At 38.0% G+C, this 23,816-nt stretch overlaps 1 protein-coding gene across 1 annotated transcript in view; it reads right to left on the bottom strand.

Annotated features, from left to right (window-relative positions):
• The window catches only part of PLXNC1 (plexin C1), a 483,607-nt gene that overhangs the window by 370,129 nt on the left and 89,662 nt on the right, over nucleotides 1–23,816 (bottom strand). The window contains exon 4 of the mRNA XM_053716896.1: nucleotides 17,989–18,089. Coding sequence (XP_053572871.1) covers nucleotides 17,989–18,089 — 101 coding nt within the window. The remainder of the gene's footprint in view (nucleotides 1–17,988; nucleotides 18,090–23,816) is intronic.

Consider the following 23,816-nt stretch of genomic DNA (forward strand, 5'->3'; position numbering starts at 1 on the left):
AACACCTTTTTTCAATTCTATGTCTGTTTTCTTTTTGTCCATCTTAGGGCTAGATTACAAGTGAAGCACTATTTTAAAGTGCGCATTTAAAGGGGCTAATTTGCCCATTTAAGGACGCATGTTAAATAATCAGCCATTACAAGTGACTGGTTAATGCTACCGCAAGCTTACGGCAGCACTTTGCGCTAAGTGCAATTAATCAGAGGTCAGGTCTCTGGTTAATTGAAAATATGTGCCCCGATTGCCCCCCAAATTAAGTAGACAGTTCCTTCTGAAAATAAAAAATAATAGCATCTTTTTTTAAAAAAAATAACTGCACAAGGCAGTTATAAAGGGTTAAAGTGAGGGGATACGGGGTGTTAGAAAAAAAAAATGGTACTGAAAAGTGCCTTTGCATAGCGGTTCATGGGGACTTGTGTTCACTGCAAATATATATGTATATGCTTATATACATATATATTTATGTGATTATATGTGTATATACACATATAAACACACACATATATATACATATTCATATACATATATTTATGTGATAATATGTGTATATACACATATAAACACACACACACACACATATATATACATATTCATATACATATATTTATGTGATAATATGTGTATATACACATATAAACACACACACACACACATATATATACATATTCATATACATATATTTATGTGATAATATGTGTATATACACATATAAACACACACACACACACACACATATATATACATATTCATATACATATATTTATGTGATAATATGTGTATATACACATATAAACACACACATATATATACATATTCATATACATATATTTATGTGATAATATGTGTATATACACATATAAACACACACACACACACATATATATACATATTCATATACATATATTTATGTGATAATATGTGTATATACACATATAAACACACACACACACACACATATATATACATATTCATATACATATATTTATGTGATAATATGTGTATATACACATATAAACACACACATATATATACATATTCATATACATATATTTATGTGATAATATGTGTATATACACATATAAACACACACATATATATACATATTCATATACATATATTTATGTGATAATATGTGTATATACACATATAAACACACACACACACACATATATATACATATTCATATACATATATTTATGTGATAATATGTGTATATACACATATAAACACACACACACACACACATATATATAAATTCATATACATATATATTTATGTGATAATATGTGTATATACACATACAGTATTTAATGTAAAAAAGTTACATTAACATGACGTTTCGGTACATTCCTGTACCTTTATCAAATGTAGCAAAGATTGAATATTAAAACTTCCTGGAACTAACTGGAAGTTTTAATATTCAATCTTTGCTACATTTGATAAAGGTACAGGAATGTACCGAAACGTCATGTTAATGTAACTTTTTTCTATGGATCAATAAATGAACTTTTTCACAAGACCAGTGAGTGTCTATGTTCTTGGGAAGAAAATACATTTTGGTTTGTAGTGCACCTTGGCGGCTGGAATAAGTAAGATTGTGCTGTCCTTAACTTGGACTGTGTTTATACATTCATATACATATATATTTATGTGATAATATGTGTATATACACATATAAACACACACACACACACACATATATATATACATTCATATACATATATATTTATGTGATAATATGTGTATATACACATATAAACACACACACAACTTACCCCCTGTGCAGCGCTATGTTCTTTCCGTGTCTCACGAAATAAGAAAGAGGCTCCCATTGAAGCCTATGGAAGCATGCTCTTGTGAGCGCAAGGCTTCCAGGTAATGCAAACATGAGGTCCCTTTTGCATTGTGCTTAACTTGCTATACCAGTGCACATTTGCGTGTGCTCGTATTACTGAGTGGAGCGCAACTATCGCACTCGCCATTTTGCTCTCCACTCATAATCTAGGCCTTAAAGGGACATGAAACCCAATTTTTTTCATTCATGATTTAGAAAGAGCATACAATTATAAACAACTTTCTAATTTACTTCTATTATCTATTTTGCTTCATTATCTTGATATTGTTTGCTGAAAAGCATATCTAGATATGCTTAGTAGCTGCTGATTGGTAGCTGTACATAGATGCCTCCTGATTGGTTCATAGTGTGCCTTGCTATTTCTTCATTAAAGTATATATAAAGAATGAAGCAATTTAGGTAATAGAAATAAATTGAAATGTTGTTTAAAATTGTATTCTCTACCTTAATCATGAAAGAAAATGTTTGGGTATAGTGTCCCTTTAATCTTTTCTTTTTATTGGCCATTCTATTTTTCTTTGTAACTCTGCCTAAAAGGCTAGCATCTTAGAGTCACCTTTTGACTGTTGTCGTTGAGACTAGACACTCTAATGTATTTGTCTTCTTGCTAAGTTATGCACTATTGGGCCTCCCACTCCACTTTCTATTCTTGTTAGAGCCAGTTAGTGCAGTTTCTTTAAGGGATTAGTAAACAACTGATCTTCAGTTTCTTGGCAATTTATCACATGGAATAGCCTTTGTGATGAGAGCAGGATGTGATGTCACTAGTTGGGGGCGGGGCTTAGGTCCGGTAGTCTGTGTCGCAGTTAGTTAGTGAAATCAACCTGACTAGATGTATGTTTCTGTGCTCTGTAATAAAATAGAGTTGTACCATCATTGCTGTGTCCTGCATATGTCCTGCATCTCATGACATGGTGTCAGAAGTTCTGGCCTGCGCTTCTGTTCCTGATCGATTGCAATGTCAAAGTTTACCCCACCTGAGCCTTTTGACTTCTCTCAGCCTGCAGCTTGGCCCACATGGCGTCAGCGGTTTCAGCGCTTCAGGATCGCTTCCAAACTGAACAAGGAGAGTGGTGATGTACAAGTTAATTCTCTTTTATACTCTATGGGGAAAGATGTGGAGACAGTGTTCAATGCTTTTACTTTCCAAGAAGGGGAAGAATTTAACTTTGATAAACTCAGTGCCCACTTTGTGCCCAAAAGAAATGTGATTCATGAGAGAGCTTGTTTTCACAAACGTAATCAGCGTGTGGGAGAATCTGTGGAGCCATTTGTGCGCAGCCTGTATGAACTAGCTGAATTCTGTGAGTTTGGTGTTGCTAAAGAAGAGCAAATCAGAGACAGAATAGTTATTGGAATTGCAGATGTTGAAGTCTCACTGAAGCTGCAGTTAGAGCCTGATTTAACATTAGATGGGGGTATTAGGATGGCCCGCCAGAGTGAACTGGTGAAAAAGAAGAGTGCTGATCTGAGGTCTTAGAGTATTGTGGATGAAGTGCAACAGTCCAGGAAAACTGCTAGTGAAAGGCACAGTGTGAGCGGTAGATATAAAATAATGGAAAGGCCTAGAAGTGGATGGGCGCAACATGCCTGATGCACACGGTGCTACCGTGCCCATGATCAGAGTATTATATGCCCGGCCAGAGATAAAAGATGCAGAAAATGTAACAAATTGGGCCATTTTGAAGTGGTGTGTAAAACTGAATACATTAAGGAGATGCAGGTGGACAGTGACCAGGAGGGTCAGGAAGTGTCTTTTGTGGGATCCGTTGTGGAACGTCCAAGCTCAGAGGAAGATTGGAAAGTTACTTTTACTGTAATGGGATTTTAAGATTGACACAGGAGCAGATATCACTGTAATATCTTTTGCTGAATTTATGAAACTGCCTCGACAGCTCCAGCTGGCGAAGGTTACTACAAATGTACATAGTCCTGGTGGCCGCATTGACTGTGTGGGGAAATTTCTTGCCAGCTGTGAGTACAAGTAAATAAAGTTCACCATGTGGGTGCATGTGATTCGAGGTCAGTGTGTTAACAATTTATTGAGAGAAAAGCAGCCTGTGACTTGGGCCTCGTGGCCAGAGTGAATGACATTTCCGAAGATAGGTTTGGCGAGTTGGACCTACTGAATTGCAAACCAGTCCGTATAGCACTTAAAAGTGACGCAGTCCCATACAGTATTTCTACTCCCCATAGAATTCCGTTCCCGCTCATGCCTCAAGTGGAGAAAGAGCTTATGCGCATGAAGTCTATGGGGGTTATTGAAGAGGTTGTTGAAGCGACTGATTGGTGTGCCCCCATTGTTCCAGTTGCAAAGAAAAACGGAAAGGTGCGCATCTGTGTGGACCTGAAAAGGTTGAATGAGGCAGTGAAGAGAGAGAGATTTGTGCTGCCGACATTAGAAGATATAGCTCCAAAGTTGGCTGGGGCGAAGTCCTTTACCACATTAAATGCTTCTAGCTGCTTTTGGCAGATCCCCCTGGACCTAAAGTGCCGCAAACTGACTACCTTTATCACACCGGTAGGTCGGTTCTGCTTCTGCAGACTCCTCTTTGGGATATCCTCCACTCCTGAAATCTTTCAAAGGGAAATGAGTTCTCTCCTGAGTGACCACGTGGGTACAGCGGTCGTCATGGACGACATTCTAGTGTATGGGTCTACAGTGGAGGAGCATGATCAGCGTTTAAGTTGTGTGCTACAGGCTATCAAAGAGTCTGGGCTGAAGCTGAATAAAGAAAAATATAATTTTAGGAAAACTGAACTATATTACTTTGGGCATATAATCAACGGGGATGGCATCAAGCCAGACCCCGAGAAAATTTGTGCTATTGAACAGATGAAAAGTCCTTCTGATGTACATGAGCTGAGACAGATATTGGGCCTTGTAAATTATGTGGACAAGTTTCTTCCAGATTTATCAACAGTTTTACACCCTATCACAGAGTTGCTTAAGAAAGACATTGCCTGGGTCTGGGGACCTTCACAAGAAAAAGCTTTTATGCAGGCCAAGTCCCTGCTGGGGTCTGCCCCAGTGCTGGGGTTCTACGACCCTTCAAAAAAGACTGTGGTTAGTGCCGATGCAAGCAGTTATGGGTTGGGGGCTGCACTCCTGCAGTAAAATGAAAATAAACTACAGCCCATTGCCTACTGTTCCCGCACACTGACGGCTGTGGAGTCAAAATACGCTCAAATTGAGAAAGAGTGCCTGGCTGCAGTTTGGGCCTGTGAGCGCTTTCAGCGTTATCTAGTGGGTTTGGAGAAATTTAGTCTGGAAACTGACCACAAACGGCTAGTCCCTCTAATCAACTCTTATGACATTGACAAAACACCCTTGAGATGCCAGAGACTTTTAATGAGACTGCTCAGGTTCAATGTTCAGGCAGTGCATGTGCCGGGGAAACAACTGATTGTGGCGGATACACTATCCAGGCTCCCACTGGCTGCTGCTGAAGAGTCCTCCACAGAATCTGATGTGAAAGTGTATGTTGATTCAGTTCTGGCCTCTAAGTCAATTTCTTCAAGGAAACTGGAGGAAATAAAGAAAGAGACATATTTGGACACAGATCTGCAAGAGGTTATAAAGTACATAAAAGAAGGCTGGCCCGAGAGCCGGGCAGCCTGGATGTCTTTAAGTGCTTACCAGCCAGAGAGGTCGCAGCTCACGGAGCTGGAGGGGTTGGTGCTGTTCCAAGACCGCATTGTAATTCCTGTCAGCATGAGGAAGGAGATGTTAAACAGGATTCACGATGGCCACTTAGGCATTACAAAGTGCAGAGAAAGGGCAGCTACAGCTGTATGGTGGCCTGGGATCAGCTCCGACATTGCAAATCATGTGTCTAAATGTGCCTTTTGCCGGGAACGCCGGCCTACTCAGGGAAGGGAGCCCTTGATTTCTACTCCGCTGCCTGCGGGGCCGTGGCAGAAAATAGCTGCTGATTTGTGTGAACTGCACAGTAAAAAGTTCCTTGTTGTGAGCGACTACTATTCCAGGTATTTGGAAATTGCACCCCTGAATGATATCACAAGTCAAGCCGTTATCATTCGCCTGAAGAGCTTGTTCGCCCGGTGGGGCATTCCAATGGAGCTGGTGAGTGATAATGGTATGCAGTTCGCTTCTACAGAGTTCAGTGCTTTCAGTAGGGAAAATGACTTTGTACATTCCACGTCAAGTCCACATTATCCGCAGGCCAACGGAATGGCTGAAAGGGCAGTTCAAACAACAAAATTCATTCTAAAGCAATCTGAGCCGTACCTGGCCCTCTTGTCATACAGGGCGACGCCCATTTAAGCTACCGGGTTTAGCCCGGCACAGCTGATTCGCACCACTTTACCCTCAGTTGGTGTCTTCAAACCGCCTGGCCCTGTTCCTTGGGACGAAGTCCTTAGTAGGGATGACGAGGCCAAAAAGGGTTATCGTTTCTTCTATGACAGGAGACATTCTGTCAGGCCCTTACAGGAACTGAATGCTGGGCAAGCTGTCAGAATTAAACTGGGTGATGAGAAGAAATGGAAGACATCTGCTACGGTAGTTGGCCGCTCTCCAGAACCAAGGTCTTATACAGTCCTTACTGAGGGAGGGACGGTTAAACGCCGTAACCGAAGACATCTTCAGCCTGTACCTGAGAGTCTGGAACTGGATGCCTCAGTACCACCGCCAGTGGGATCCCCTGTTCTAAGAGAGGTGCCTTCCCCTCAGCAAGATCACAGCGGGGATATATCTTTGCCTCCAGCGGACTCTAATTCCCCATCTTCTGTATCAGAGGACAGTTCATGCAAAGTTACATCAAGCGGAAGAGTGGTGAGACTTGCGGCCCGATATAGGGACTGACTTTAGCTAGAACAGTGACCGGAAGTATGGGAAAAATAATCCCATGGTCACTGTGGACTAGGGTAGTCTACCCCAATGTCCAAGTCAGGATGTAATTTATGTGTTTATATTTTCTGAACCTATATATATATATATATATGTTTATATATTGTTCGAAAAAAAATGTTGTTGTATACTCTGTTCGTATACCTTGTTATTTGTTATATTCAAATGTATGCTTCGCCTTTGAAAAAGGGGAAGATGTGATGAGAGCAGGATGTGATGTCACTAGTTGGGGGCGGGGCTTAGGTCCGGTAGTCTGCGTCGCAGTTAGTTAGTGAAATCAACCTGACTAGATGTATGTTTCTGTGCTCTGTAATAAAATAGAGTTGTACCATCATTGCTGTGTCCTGCATATGTCTTGTATCTCATGACAGCCTTCATTTCTCAGAAAAAGAATAGACTGATGAGTTTCAGAAGAAATTTTTTGTTTCTGGACATCTTGAGCCTGTAATCGAACCCACATTTGCTGATGCTCAAGATACTTAAAGTGCCAGTAAACCTAAAGAATAATGTTATATAATTCTGCACATAGTGCAGAATTATATAATATTACAGTATATTAGTGCTAGTTTTTTATTACATAATATATCAGGTGATTTTTTATAAAAAAAGAGGGTTTTCCAGACCCTCCCTCTGTGCTCTACTGAGCGTGTCTGGTTTTCCCTCAGAGCGCATTGGGCTCTGAGGGAAAACCAGACACGCTCAGTAGAGCACAGAGGGCGGGTCTGGCAAATCCTCTTTTTTTATAAAAAATCACTGGATATAGTATGTAATAAAAAACTAGCACTAATATAATGTTATATAATTCTGCACTATGTGCAGAATTATATAACATTATTTTTTAGGTTTACTGGCCCATTAACTAGTATAATGAAGGCCAGTTTTATTGCTTCTTTAATCAGCACAACAGTTTTCAGCTGTGCTAACATTATTGCAAAAGGGTTTTCTAATGATCAATTAGACTTTGTTAAATGATAAACTTGGATGAGCAAACACAACGTACCATTGGAACACAGGACAGATGGTTGCTTATAATGGGCCTCTGTACACCTATGTAGATATTCCATTAAAAATCAGCTGTTTCTAGCTACAATAGTCATTTACAACAGTACTAATGTATAGGTAACAGCAACAAAGATGACCAGCAAGCCTCAAGGTGTAAAGTAAAGTTCTTTATTGGAAACACACGATAAAAAGCATAAAAGCTTATTCCCTTATTGACAAGTGAAAGAAAGGTCCTACGCGTTTCGGCAGCCCCCTGCCTTATTCATGGACTAACGATAAAGGTGTCAAAAGCTCAGGTGTGAGAGTAACTTGTCAAAATTTTTTTTAAAGGGATAGTACCTGTACACTATATACAAATTACAAACAAATTCTAAGTCACAAAAAACAGAGTGAGATGGCAATCAAATATAATACGAGAAATACATGTCATTGCTTGAAAGATACGGCATTATAGACCAATACATCAAAAATATATGCATAATGCTATTATGTCATGAAGTTAAATTAAATTTAAACTTAATGAACCATATGAAGGGATTTATTACCATGGTACCTGATTAGTATAATCGCTGGTTAGTATAGCTACTACTTACTAGTCTCCAATAAACAGAGATATAAATGTAAGTGATTAAAGACTAGTCTAACTCTTCCTTAATAGTAAAGTGGCAACAGTATAATTAAAAGTAATGAAACAAATACTGTTCTAAATATCCAAACATTGGAAGTGAATCGGTTATGTTGTATGAACTGAGCAAACACTTCTACATTTATATAACCTGAAGACAGGTCTAATTCAGTGTTGTACAACGTTCTTTAAGGGTAGGAAACTGTAAGTACCCATATTGAAAATCCCTATGTATCAACCAACTGATCACCCAATATATATCAAGAAAAATAATAATAATTAGTAGAAATAAATAATACCAATAGCGAGTAAACCAAAACAGGAACAGTGTAATAATCCAAAATGTATAAACATAATATTAATAAGCACTTCAAGTGGTAAAAATAGGGAGATATCCCATCAATTAAATAGGATCTTATCAGTACAGCGCACATATAGTGGATCACCCTAAATCTTAAATAGGATATTCACTATTACAATACTTCAAACAGACAATATACATATACATTTCAGAGTACTGTTTACAGAGGGAGGAATCACTTAACAAAAATGTTACTACTCCTCTAATATAACAGATATTCCCTTAGCTCTCAGAAAATTCATTAAACTAAACGTAATAGATATAGTCTAGGACTATAATCTAGTATTTAGCGTTGATGGGTCCAAAAATTAATGACATCTCCATCAATGTTAAAACCATGTGGTCTTCTGGTCTTAAGCTTGAAGATCCAAAATGCTTCCCTGTATAATAACTTTGAAGCTCGATCTCCACCACGAATAATTGGTTTAATATGGTCAATAATTTGCCATTTGAACCCAGCCACAGCTTTGTCATGAACGTGAATAAAGTGCCTGACCAAGACAGAGCATTCAGTCCCATTTTCAATATGTTTCAGGTGTTCCCTGATCCTACTCCTACCCTCACGGGTCGTGCACCCCACGTATTGTTTGGGACAATTAATGCACTCTACCAGGTAAATCACGAACTTAGTTCTGCAATTTGTGTAGGACGTCAGGTCAAACACCCTCTGAGTCACACATGACTGAAAGCTGTGTGTCACATTGGTAAAACTACATGATATACAGTTGGAAAAATGGCATTTGTAGTGGCCCTTGACTTCTAGCCAACTCCCCCTTCTCATAGTAGGCTGCCTCAACTGGCTGGGAGATAATACATTGCCTAACGTACATCATCTTCTGGGTACAAAGTTGCAACCTCGTGACACATAGTCTTTAAGGCTATCTTCAGCTGTGAGTATAGGTAGATGTTTCTTAACAATCGCACAAATGTCCTCAAATTGAGCACTATATGTGGTGATAAATGCAGGCTTTGATGAATCAAATCGCTTATTTGATTGCTTAATTGTTTTGGAGCCATCCAAAAGATTTTGCCTATCCATCCGGGTAACCTCCAAGAAGGCACGTTTGAGTGTCTTAATTTTGTAGCCTCTCTCTATTAAATCCTTCATAAGGACTTCACTTTCTCTCTTAAAGTCCTGTTCATCCGTACAGTTCCGTTTAATACGGATGAACTGTCCCTTCGCTACGCCAAAACCAGTATATCTAGGATGATTACTCCTACCATGTAGCACCGCATTGGTTGCAATAGGTTTGCGATATAATGTTGTTTTAACACTGTGTGTATCTATGTCCGCTATTAATAGCAGATCAAGATATGGTATGGACAATGAGTCACTTTCATAAGTGAACTTAAGGTTGATGTCATTGGCATTCAAGTAGCTGACAAATTCACTAATCTTATGATGACCTCCTGACCAAACGAACAGGAGGTCATCAATGTATCTTTTATACATCAAAAAGTACAAGAAGGCAGAGGGGCGCCTCATGTGTGGTATAATCAGATGGTATGATACAGAACAAACAGAATGGAGCCAAATGAGTACTCACATATTATTGAAGCACACCTATGTGCTGGTAGAGACAAGCTGCAATTTCAGATAGGTGTGACAGCTCACCCTCCAGGCAAAACTGTGTAGATACTCCTGTAGCACACTTATGTGCTGGTAGAGGCAGGCTGTAACTTTATGACAGGTGTAGCAGCTCACACTAGATGTAGATTCTTGGTTGTGCAGGGGTGTAGGTCCCAGTGAGCAATCAGCAAAGGCAGAAGGTAGGAAAAGAACTCCACTCAGAGTACATTTAAAATAAAATGTAGCTATTTATTAAAAACAAAGATAAAAAAACAACACAGCAGTTGTTTATGATGAGTGGATAAAAGGGTATACAGTGGCACCCCTCAAATGCAACGCGTTTCTCGGTTAGAACCGTTTCATCAGGCATATATAGCACAAATATCCCACCTTTCAGGTTGATGATCCTGAATTTATATTGAAATGGAATATCATCTTGAGTGAATGCTCTAAGAGATTAATGGAGCTAATTATTAATCATAAAGAAATAGCTCTTCAAAAGATAAGAGAAGAAATTGTTGAATTGCAAATGAGAATGAACGATTATACTATGCATGTAAAGTTTGCTGACATGGATAAGTTATTGAAAGAATCTGTGAATAAATTTAGAACTGATTTAGATAACTTTAAATTGAAGAAATTTCAGAGAGATAGCGATGACCATCTGCATAATAGAGTTTACACATTGCACTTGAGAGGCATGAATACACAGAATAAGCACAGATCTAGGTCTAGGTCAAGGTCTAGGGGTAGGAGCACAGTAAAGCAAATAGAGAAACATGTATCTTTCTCAGATCAACAGACAACTACTACTACTGATACACAATTAAGTGTAACTGTAAGTACCCATATTGAAAATCCCTATGTATCAACCAACTGATCACCCAATATATATCAAGAAAAATAATAATAATTAGTAGAAATAAATAATACCAATAGCGAGTAAACCAAAACAGGAACAGTTTAATAATCCAAAATGTATAAACATAATATTAATAAGCACTTCATCTTCCACAACACCAATTATACAGACAGGACAGGCAGTTAAAACCAAATCAAATAGTGTTATTCGTCAGGATCCTATTATAACCAGGAACACTAATAAAAAACTACTGGTGATCATGTTGGGGGTTCACAATCAGAACAGAGAAGACAGGAGTTTTTGGCAGTCAAAGATAGTGACTCCAGGCCTATGTCATATGATATTGAACCTACTACTACCCTTATGACACAGCAGGTTTTTCACAGGGACCAGGGTTTAGGAGAAGGGGGAGGAAATGTAGACGTAGGAAGAGGCCAAAGAGGCAGAGGAGCAGGAAGATACAGACGAGGCGGACGCAACAAGTATGCGATTTGAATGTAATAAATATTTCTAGCTCTACACTTACAGATAATGAGATTGAGGTCCTGGGCTTAGGTTTAGGATTTGTACCTGTTGTTAAGTTCAATTTGTTTAAAACAATAGTGGACGTAAATAGGTTGATTCGTAGTTTCACCCAAAAGAAATTTTTTTGGAATGCTAATAAAGATAACGAGACAAACATAATGATTGATGATTTTGTCCCTATGGGGAGTGATGTATCTAAAGTATATGACATAACAGATTTTAAAGAGGCAAGTGATTATTTAAATATTTATGATCTTGCCGTGGAAAATATGACAGATGATATAACTCCCAAAACATCACATGGGGGATATAGGCCCAAATCTGTCTTTTATCCAACTAGGGATAGAGGGCCATTTCTAGAGGCATATCATCGCAGGGTAGAGGAAGACCTAATTAAACTCTCAGCTGAGAGCTGCCATCCACATCCTAATCTAAATATAACTCAATCAGAAGCTCTGGAGAGACTCAGAAAGAGGGAAGATTTAGTAATTAAGCAAGCGGACAAGGTGGGCAGTGTGGTGGTCCAGGATAGGGCAGCCTATTTAAAAGAAGCTCAGAGACAGCTAGGTGACCCCAAAGTTTACCAGATATTATCATGTAACCCTACGGGAGAGTTTGGTAAACGTTTGGATTCTATCATTGATGATGGTCTCGAATTGGGGATTTATGACCAAGAAACGGCTGACTATCTGTGTGTGCCACATCCTGTTATACCCATTCTCCATCACCTCCCCAAGGTACATAAGTCCTTGGAGGAGGTGAAGGGGAGACCTATTGTGGCCGGCATAGGTTCCCTTTTCGAGAACATGTCAAACTAGGTAGAATTGTTGCTTCAGCCCATTGTTTACAACTTGCCCTCGTATCTCAGGGACTCTAAACATCTTTTGAATTGTTTACAGGATGTAGTATGGAATGAGCAAACAGAGTGGCTAACGGTTGATGTAGTTAGCCTTTATTCTGCAATACCACATGCCAGTGGGATGGAAGCAGTCTCTTTCATGTTGGATAAGTTTAGTGACTATGATGAGATCCTTAAAGGATTTCTGTTGACCACTTTTTTATTTTTTGCTTTTGCACAATTATTTTCAGTTTGAGGGTACTTTTTATCTCCAAAGACGTGGCACAGCAATGGGGGCCAAGTTTGCCCCCGCCTACGCCAACCTATTCATGGGTTGGTGGGAGGTGTGCCACGTCTTTGGAGATACTAATCCCTTTCATTCTGATATTGTGATGTATAAAAGATACATCGATGACCTCCTGTTCGTTTGGTCAGGAGGTCATCATAAGATTAGTGAATTTGTCAGCTACTTGAATGCCAATGACATCAACCTTAAGTTCACTTATGAAAGTGACTCATTGTCCATACCATATCTTGATCTGCTATTAATAGCGGACATAGATACACACAGTGTTAAAACAACATTATATCGCAAACCTATTGCAACCAATGCGGTGCTACATGGTAGGAGTAATCATCCTAGATATACTGGTTTTGGCGTAGCGAAGGGACAGTTCATCCGTATTAAACGGAACTGTACGGATGAACAGGACTTTAAGAGAGAAAGTGAAGTCCTTATGAAGAATTTAATAGAGAGAGGCTACAAAATTAAGACACTCAAACGTGCCTTCTTGGAGGTTACCCGGATGGATAGGCAAAATCTTTTGGATGGCTCCAAAACAACTAAGCAATCAAATAAGCGATTTGATTCATCAAAGCCTGCATTTATCACCACATATAGTGCTCAATTTGAGGACATTTGTGCGATTGTTAACAAACATCTACCTATACTCACAGCTGAAGATAGCCTTAAAGACTATGTGTCACGAGGTTGCAACTTTGTACCCAGAAGAGGATGTACGTTAGGCAATGTATTATCTCCCAGCCAGTTGAGGCAGCCTACTATGAGAAGGGGGAGTTGGCTAGAAGTCAAGGGCCACTACAAATGCCATTTTTCCAACTGTATATCATGTAGTTTTACCAATGTGACACACAGCTTTCAGTCATGTGTGACTCAGAGGGTGTTTGACCTGACGTCCTACACAAATTGCAGAACTAAGTTCGTGATTTACCTGGTAGAGTGCATTAATTGTCACAAACAATATGTGGGGTGCACGACCCGTGAGGGTAAGAGTAGGATCAGGGAACACCTGAAACATATTGAAAATGGGACTGAATGCTCTGACTTGGTCAGGCACTTTATTCACGTTCATGACAAAGCTGTGGCTGGGTTCAAATGGCAAATTATTGACCATATTAAACCAAATATTCATGGTGGAGATCGAGCTTCGAAGTTATTATACAGGGAAGCATTTTGGATCTTCAAGCTTAAGAACAGAAGACCACATGGTTTTAACATTGATAGAGATGTCATTAATTTTTGGACCCATCAACGCTAAATACTAGATTATAGTCCTAGACTATATCTATTACGTTTAGTTTAATGAATTTTCTGAGAGCTAAGGGAATATCTGTTATATTAGAGGAGTAGTAACATTTTTGTTAAGTGATTCCTCCCTCTGTAAACAGTACTCTGAAATGTATATGTATATGGTCTGTTTGAAGTATTGTAATAGTGAATATCCTATTTAAGATTTAGGGTGATCCACTATATGTGCGCTGTACTGATAAGATCCTATTTAATTGATGGGATATCTCCCTATTTTTACCACTTGAAGTGCTTATTAATATTATGTTTATACATTTTGGATTATTACACTGTTCCTGTTTTGGTTTACTCGCTATTGGTATTATTTATTTCTACTAATTATTATTATTTTTCTTGATATATATTGGGTGATCAGTTGGTTGATACATAGGGATTTTCAATATGGGTACTTACAGTTTCCTACCCTTAAAGAACGTTGTACAACACTGAATTAGACCTGTCTTCAGGTTATATAAATGTAGAAGTGTTTGCTCAGTTCATACAACATAACCGATTCACTTCCAATGTTTGGATATTTAGAACAGTATTTGTTTCATTACTTTTAATTATACTGTTGCCACTTTACTATTAAGGAAGAGTTAGACTAGTCTTTAATCACTTACATTTATATCTCTGTTTATTGGAGACTAGTAAGTAGTAGCTATACTAACCAGCGATTATACTAATCAGGTACCATGGTAATGAATCCCTTCATATGGTTCATTAAGTTTAAATTTAATTTAACTTCATGACATAATAGCATTATGCATATATTTTTGATGTATTGGTCTATAATGCCGTATCTTTCAAGCAATGACATGTATTTCTCGTATTATATTTGATTGCCATCTCACTCTGTTTTTTGTGACTTAGAATTTGTTTGTAATTTGTATATAGTGTACAGGTACTATCCCTTTAAAAAAAATGTTGACAAGTTACTCTCACACCTGAGGACTCAGGTGTATATAAAGAGCTTTTGACACCTTTATCGTTAGTCCATGAATAAGGCAGGGGGCTGCCGAAACGTGTAGGACCTTTCTTTCACTTGTCAATAAGGGAATAAGCTTTTATGCTTTTTATCGTGTGTTTCCAATAAAGAACTTTACTTTACGCCTTGAGGCTTGCTGGTCATCTTTGTTGCTGTTACCTATCATTCCTATTACCAGCATACCTCGGCGTAAGTTCTAGCCAGCAGTGCGTACCGATTGGTTCGGCTAAGGGAGGATCCGGATTGGTCGATTGAAGGTGCTGCCGCCGACATTGGATTGCACTCACCCACGGCCGGAAGCTCTTTGCAGGTGTAGTGTGTGCTGGGGGCGTGAACAGAGACACGCTTGAAGAAGGAGCAGAGTGATTCCTCGGCAACGCTGAAGTGGAGCCTCGCACACTGGAACTACTAATTGACAGAGGCCGTTTTTTGGGTGAGTCCTAATATGAACTTTTAGCTCATTACTGTTTGCGGCTGATTGAATTATAGCTAGTGTTGGAGGGACCCTTCTATAAACATTACTTGCCGCTGTTAGTCTTGAGCTGTTAGAGGGGACGTACGATTGTTTGTTAGTACTAATGTATACACTGCATCTCTGATGAATCTGATGTTATTTTAATGGACAGAAAAATTGCTTTTCTTTCAAAAACAAGAAAGTCTCTAAGTGACCCCCCAAAAAAATACAAATACTGTATATTTTTTAATGGCAAATATTACATGTACATGACATTTAAATAGCTAAAGTTTACCATCACTTATGTGGTTATTTTAATTTATTTTTAAGTAATATGGAGAGGAGTTTTCTTAGAGAAACATAGATTTTGACAACAGATAAGAACCATAGGAACAAGTTTACTCCTAAAAGTGCTTAGCCCATAGGATTTCCTTAGGCTTATCCCTGGCATTTTTGTCCCCCACAGTGTTTGCCCTTACCAACTCTAATGAAAGTTTGTTCCATGAATAAATCACTCTTTTTATGAAATAAAATACTTCCAGCCTCAGTATTATTAAGCCCCCTAATATACTTGAAAGTTTCTTATCATATCACTTCTTTCCCTTCTCTTCTCTAAGCTATTCATTGTTAGGTCATTGAGACTTTCCTGGTTATGTTTTTAGACCATGTGCCATTTTTGTTGCCCTCCTTTGAGCAGATTCAAATGTATTTATATCATTCTGCAGATATGCACACAATAATACTCAAGATGAGGCCTAACTAGTGATCTGTAAGGTGGCATAAGAACTTTTTGTTTCTGCTGTAAACACCTCTATCTATACAACCAAGCATTTCACTGGTCTTACTTGCTGCAACACTAAATTGTTTACCAAACTTCAAATCATCTGAAATGATAATTCCCAATTTATATTCCTTTTGTAACGTCAGTTTTACTCAGTCTGTAATTAACCTTTGGATTTTATATTTCATAAATGCATAACTTTGCTCTTTATGGTGTTAAACTTTAGATCCCAGTCATTCTTCCAATAATCTAATGTTTTTCTATCATTTCCCATTTGGTCCAACCCCTGAGGTTTTTAGATTTCATTTCTCTATGTTATGAGTAAAGCAGTTGCTTTGGAAGCTGAATTGTATGGGGCTAAGATTATAAACTGGTTTTGTACTGGCTAATTCTCTAAATCTTAAAAGTATTATTCTTAATTTATATTTTAGATATTTCTTTGAATTTCTCTCATGACTTTTGGCCTTTTTGACCTTTCTAGAACTAAGACAGTCCTTAGTTATTTTATCCATTATTTTGGAAGTGGCATTCTCAAATTCTATTTTAAGGGCTATATTACAGGCAAAGTGCAATAGATCATGTAGGACGTGTAATCTATTGTGTGGCCTTACACAAAGAATAACAAACATTCTGTTATTGCAAGTTGATAGTTAAATATTTTAACCAAAGCAGCTAAATGCAACCAAAATCTTTTAGCATTCCCTATATTTTTAATGGATAGTGCAGGGAGAGTGAGTTAAGTGTTTTTAAGACCAGGAGTTAACCGTTATTATTTATAATATAGCACATAAAGAACTCCACAGCTTGCGCACCATCGGCTTAACACAATTAATTATATTGCACACTCCCAAAGAAGCCTATCATGTGAGAGATTTAGCGCATCCACACTATCTGACATATTGATGTTAGCTTGCCATAGACTATCGCTAGAGCAATGAAAAATAGTTTTGGACTTGTAATATGACTGCAAAAATAGAAGTGCTTTTGATTGAGCACACAATAGAGCAATTGTTTTGCACTACACTTGTATTTTTACAAAAATTGTATACTTATCTGAATCACAAAAGAAAAAAATGTTTTTCCATGTACTTTTAAATGATTAACTTGACATTGCTTTTATTGACACTAAGGTGTAGATTTATTATGCAGCGAATGCTGCTTTCTATGCCTGATGCTTCCGTCTCGCCAGAAAGATAAGTTAAGAAGCAGCGGTCGTAAGACCACTGCTCCCTAACTTGTCCGCCACCTTTTAGGATTGCAATCATCTCGATCCGATATGATTGGGATGATTGACACCTCCTGCTAGCAACTGATTGGCCGCGAATGTGCAGGAGGCGGCATTGCACAAGCATTTCACAAGAAATGCATGTGCAATGTTAAATGCCAACAGAGTACACTGTCGGCATTTAGCAATGTCGGGCCGACATGATTCGCTACAGCACCTAAGCCCTGAAGAAGACACAAATTATTTTTCTTAAAATAATAGATTCTATATCATCAGTTGAACCAATGAACTCACTTCTGCTATTTTCTTAGCACCCAGTTAGCACTTAACAATCTGCTAACAATCTATTTAAATATTTAATACAAAATGTGCCAATCCTAGTGAGATCTTTACTGTAATTGTTTTTCTTATTTTTAATATTTTGAAAAATAACAAACTAACCTTTGCTCTGACAAACACCAGACACAAAACGGGTCCATTGATGACAAACACTGTGAGCAGGATTCAAACTTTTCACAACTTGATACTTTTATTCTTCTTATCTATAGAAGAAAAATAATACATAAAAAACATTGTTACTGTTATTAAATAAAATAATTAACTAAGGTGTATAATCATATTCAATAAAACTACATCTCCCGCAATATAACAGCAATGTAAAGATATGCTATACTGCATACTTTATTGACTGGTGAATATTTCATGTATTAAATGCCCAATATTTTCTCTAGCATTATCAATACCAATTGTTAATTTTGAATGACTTCATTAATTTCTAGAGTGGTATATATGTTGCCCTACTGTATTCTAGCAATGGCACAAAATTAAACAAATATATAAAACATTGTCCTCCAATTCCTGGAACACCACCCTCCCTGGTCTCAATACTAATTTCGAAAACACCAGACCTCTCACTGTAAAAATGTTGAAATAATGCTGGAAAAATGTTAGACTACTGAGTGGGACAGAGAGAAGACTCAGTAACAGAACAGAAGAGGGCCATGTTCCAGATACATATATAAACACTTACGGCTAGATTACGAGTCTTTCGTTAGCCTTTAAAAGCAGCATTGAGAGGTCCCAACGCTGCTTTTTAACGGCCGCTGGTATTACAAGTCTGACAGGTACAGGTGTACCGCTCACTTTTTTTCTGCGACTCAAGCATACCGCAAATCCCCTTACGTCAATTGCGTATCCTATCTTTCCAATGGGATTTTCTAAACGCCGGTATTACAAGTCTTGGACAAAGTGAGTGGTAGACCCTCTCCTGTCAAGACTCCTACCGCATTTAAAAGTCAGTAGTTAAAGGGACACTCAATAAAAATTAAACTTTCATTATTCAGATAGAGCATGCTATTTTAAACAACTTTCCAATTTACTTCCATTAACTAAATGTGCACAGTCTTTTTATATTTAAACTTTTTCAGTCACCAGCTCCTACTGAGCATGTGCAAGAATAAGTGTGTATGCATTTGTGAATGGCTGATGGCTGTCACATGGTACGTGTATGCATTTGTGATTGGCTGATGGCTGTCACATGGTACAGGGGGAGTGGAAAAAGACATAACTTTTAAAATTGTCAGAAAAAAAATCTACTACTCATATGAAGTTCAGACTATGTGCTTTTGCACTGTCTTGTTATCTTGCATTTGTTGATTATGCAAATCTACTGTGTTGACTGGTCCTTTAAGAGTTTTATGGGCTAACGCCGTAACATAAAACTCTTAACTAAAGTGCTAAAAAGTATACTAACACCCATAAACTACCTAGTAACCCCTAAACCGAGGCCCCCCACATCGCAAACACTATAATAATTTTTTTTAACTCCTAATCTGCTGACCAGACATCGCCGCCACTTTAATAAATGTATTAACCCCTAAACCGCCGCACTCCTGCCTCGCAAACACTAGGTAAATTTTATTAACCCCTAATCTGCCGTCCCTAACATCACCGACACCTACCTACATTTATTAACCCCTAATCTGCCGTACCCAACGTCGCCGCTACTATATTAAAGTTATTAACCCCTAAACCTAAGTCTAACCCTTAACCTAACCCCCCTAATTTAAATATAATTTAAATAAATCTAAATAAAATTACTACAATTAACTAAATAATTCCTATTCAAAACTAAATACTTACCTATAAAATAAACCCTAATATAGCTACAATATTAACTAATAATTACATTGTAGCTATTTTAGGATTTATTTTTATTTTACAGACAACTTTGTATTTATTTTAACTAGGTACAATAGTTATTAAATAGTTATCCTACAAGAAACGATCAAAAAATTTAGAACTGACCTAGACAACTTTAAATTTAGGAAATACAACAGGGATTACGCAGATCATACTAATAATACGGTATATACCTGGCATCTGCGCTCTCAGCTCTCAAGTATTAGACAAAGGAAGTCTAGGTCTAATTCTAGATCAATACACTCAACTAGCAAATAGAGATCTGACAAAAAAGTAACTTTTTCAGATAATGATACTTCTGAGGATGACCGCTCAGATAATGAAAGCAGATTTGACTCGAGTGGTCCCTCTGATGAAGAAATACAAGTATTACGTCCAATTATAAAAAACACAAGATCAGATCCCATTGTCACGAGAAACACCCATAAGAGGGGTAATACTACCCCAATGATCTCAGTTAATGATCAGAGGAATATGGAGTTTCTCAGTGACAATGAAACAGATCCTAGACCTACTGCCACCTCAGCCCCTACAAGTAATTCACAGACACACAGGTTTTTCAAAATGCCATCAGAGGCACCGAAGGAGGAGGGGAAAGAGGAAGAGGGGCAAGAGGCAGAAGGGGACGCCACAGGGGCAGGGGAAGATGGAACAAATATATCCTTTGAAAATTATCAATTTGTCCTCCACTGGTTTGACTGATGGGGAAATGGAGGTACTTAGTCTGGGCTTAGGTTATGTCCCCACTAAAAAGTTTAATCTTTTTGACACCATTGTTGATGTTAATAAGCTAATCAGAAATCTAACACTAAAAAAAGTTCTTTTGGGACAAGAATTCAGATGGTACCTCTATACCCCCCTCAGACTCATCATTATGTTCCACCCAAGAACACATATATGACATAGTGAATTTTCACGAAGTATGTGATATACTTAGCCTGCAAGATCTAAGTGTTGAGACATACATGGATTCACAGACTTAAAATCGTCACATGTTGGTTACAAACCAAAATCAGTGTTCTACCCTACTCGTGAAAGGGGACCTTTTTTAGAAGCCTTTCACAAAAGGGTAGAACACTCTATAATAATCCGAAACATTCCTACCCTAATTTAACATCATTACAGAAAGAGGCTTTAGACAAATTAAAATCTAGACAAGACATTACTATAAAAGACTCAGATAAGGGAGGTAGTATAGTGGTTTTGGATAGATCATATTACATAGAGGAGGCTCACAGACAATTATATGATAGGGATGTCTATTGAATTTTGCACTCTGATCCCACAGAATTGTTTAAAACCAAGTTATGGAGTCTTTTGGACGATGGCCTGGAGGAGGGGGTCATATTTGTTATCATAATTTTTTATATGTTTCTAATCCAGTTGTACCTATATTTCACCACCTCCCTAAGGTTCACAAATCCTTGGAGGTGGTGAAAGGGAGACCTATAGTCTCGGGCATTGGATCACTATTTGAGCAGCTTTCTAGCTGGATTGACTCCCTTCTCCAGCCCATCGTCATACAGATCCCATCTTATTTACGTGATACCAAGCACCTCCTTAATTGTCTCAAACAAGTGGTTTGGAATAAGGATTGCTTTTGGTTGACAATTGACGTGGTTGGTCTGTACTCGGCCATTCCGCATGATCAAGGGCTTGAGGCAGTAAAATGTCTTTTAGATCAACTGAGTAATTATGATGATACACTCAAGGAGTTTATAGTAAAAGCACTAGATTTTCTCCTACATCAGAATTACTTTAAATTTGAAAATGAGTATTTCCTCCAGAGACGTGGCACCGCCATGGGTGCCAAATTTGCACCGTCATATGCGAACATCTTCATGGTCTATGGTGAGGAAAACCCATATCGTAACTGCATCAGCACCTATACAAGATACATTGATGATCTTTTGATCATCTGGACTGGCACAGAGGATCAGAAATCTGATTTTGTGTCTTTCATCAATCAGAATGAAGCAGGATTGGAATTTACCTACCAATCGGATACCTACCTGACAACATATTTAGATCTAACCCTAACAGTGATGTTGAAAAGGGCCAGGTGATAACGAACCTGTACCGTAAACCTATTTCATGCAACAAAATTTTGCATGCAAATAGCAACCATCCCAGACATACTGGTTTTGGGATAGCAAAGGGACAGTTTACACGCTTGAAGCGTAACTGCACAAAAGAAACTGACTTTGAGACGAATAGTGAGATACTGACCACTCAACTCCTAGAAAGAGGATATTCAAAGAAGGTTGTCAATAGGGCCCTATTGGAGGTAAAACGCATTGACAGGTCAATGATGTTGTCAACTAATCACAACTCTGCTAGGGGCAACAGTTTTGATAAATCCAAACCCCTTTTTACAACCACCTATAGCTCTCAATATAGGGAAATTTGTGCAATAATAACCAAACATCTCCCTATACTTACGGCAGAGGATAGTCTCAAAGACTATGTGCAATCTGGGTGCAATTTTGTAGCCAAAAGAGGATGCACTCTAGGGAACATGCTATCACCAAGTATGCTAAAGAAAATGCCAGGTACAAGTAGTTGGTTACATGTTAAAGGGCATTATAAATGCCACTTTAACAAATGCATAGCCTGTGGCTGCACTCGTGTAACAAAAAATTTTCAATCCATGGCTACACACAGAGTCTATTTCTTAAAGAATTGTACCAATTGCCACACATATAATGTTATTTATCTGGTGGACTGCACATCCTGTAAAAAACAGTATGTAGGGTGTTCCACCAGAGAGGCACGTACACGAATCCGTGAACATCTCAACAATATCGAAAATGGGATTGAATGCTCAGACCTAGCACAACATTTTATACATAAACATGGCAAAAATGTAAATAGCTTTCAATGGCAGGTCATTGAGCAAGTTAGGACCCCAGATAGAGGAGGTGACATATCCAGTAGGCTTCTATATCAAGAGGCATAGTGGATATTTCAATTCAGAACTAGGAGACCAGAAGGTTTTAACATCAAAGGTGATGTCATTAACCTCTGGCAACGAAGTTGAACATTATAATTAACTTGAATTCACCAGATAACTAGCTGGCTTCTAATTGTTGAAGTTTATACCCCACTAGGATTGTCTTCACTCAATGATAAAACTTAATTATGTTTAGAATACACATCAATAGGCTTATAGTGAATCTGACACCTCAATTGTATTGATTACATTTATATTTCTATAGTAGGTAGTCCTCTTTTTTCACATTAAATACGAATGCTATGAAAAAGCCATAGATATAGCTATTAGAATGTGCACTTGTGATCAATCCTGACATTAAGTCTCGACAGTACCGAGAAATATATTCTCAATAAGTAATCCGTATGTTCCAATGTTGTGACATGTAATTTGTTTTGTTTTATATATCTATCTTTATAGCTGGATATTTCTTATGTCCAGCTCAATTTTCTCATATAGATCATTGCACCTTTATTAAAGTGCATGTCCCTTTAAATAATTCTTATAACTTATAATCTGGATTGACTCCCAAAGTGAGTCAATATTTATTATTGCATTTATACTTATAGCTTGATGCCCCTTTATTTGGCTTAACATACACATGTAAATCAACTTTTGGAATAACGAGAGATATGCCAGCATATGCTACTCACACATTCTACTTGAGTTAAATAGCCTTACTTTAATTATGGTTATGGTAACTAATGTTTCAATATACGGGGGTATGTCCCTTTAACTATGTAGCTTTCCTCCCCTTCATATTCACACACTCAGTGACAGTGAGTTATATATACTGGTTGTTATATCTATTTTTGCATACTCCCCTCTCATTGCATCTTTTTCTTATATGATGTAAATCTTGTACAGTATAGAATTTGTCTTCACCTCATGTTTGTTATATACATAGCAGTATCTCAGTACAATATATGAATGCATTTTCGTTAATTATGTTCAGCTGGGGCTTTGTTTTTTCAGTCACAGGGCTATTTAAGCTCAGTGTCTGCTCTCACAAAGTGTGTCTATGAGTAAGGCTAACATGTAGCCGAAACGCGTAAGACAGCCCAGCCTTTCAATT

The sequence above is a fragment of the Bombina bombina genome, chromosome 6, assembly GCF_027579735.1.
Source record: "Bombina bombina isolate aBomBom1 chromosome 6, aBomBom1.pri, whole genome shotgun sequence".
Classification (NCBI taxonomy): Eukaryota; Metazoa; Chordata; class Amphibia; order Anura; family Bombinatoridae; genus Bombina; species Bombina bombina.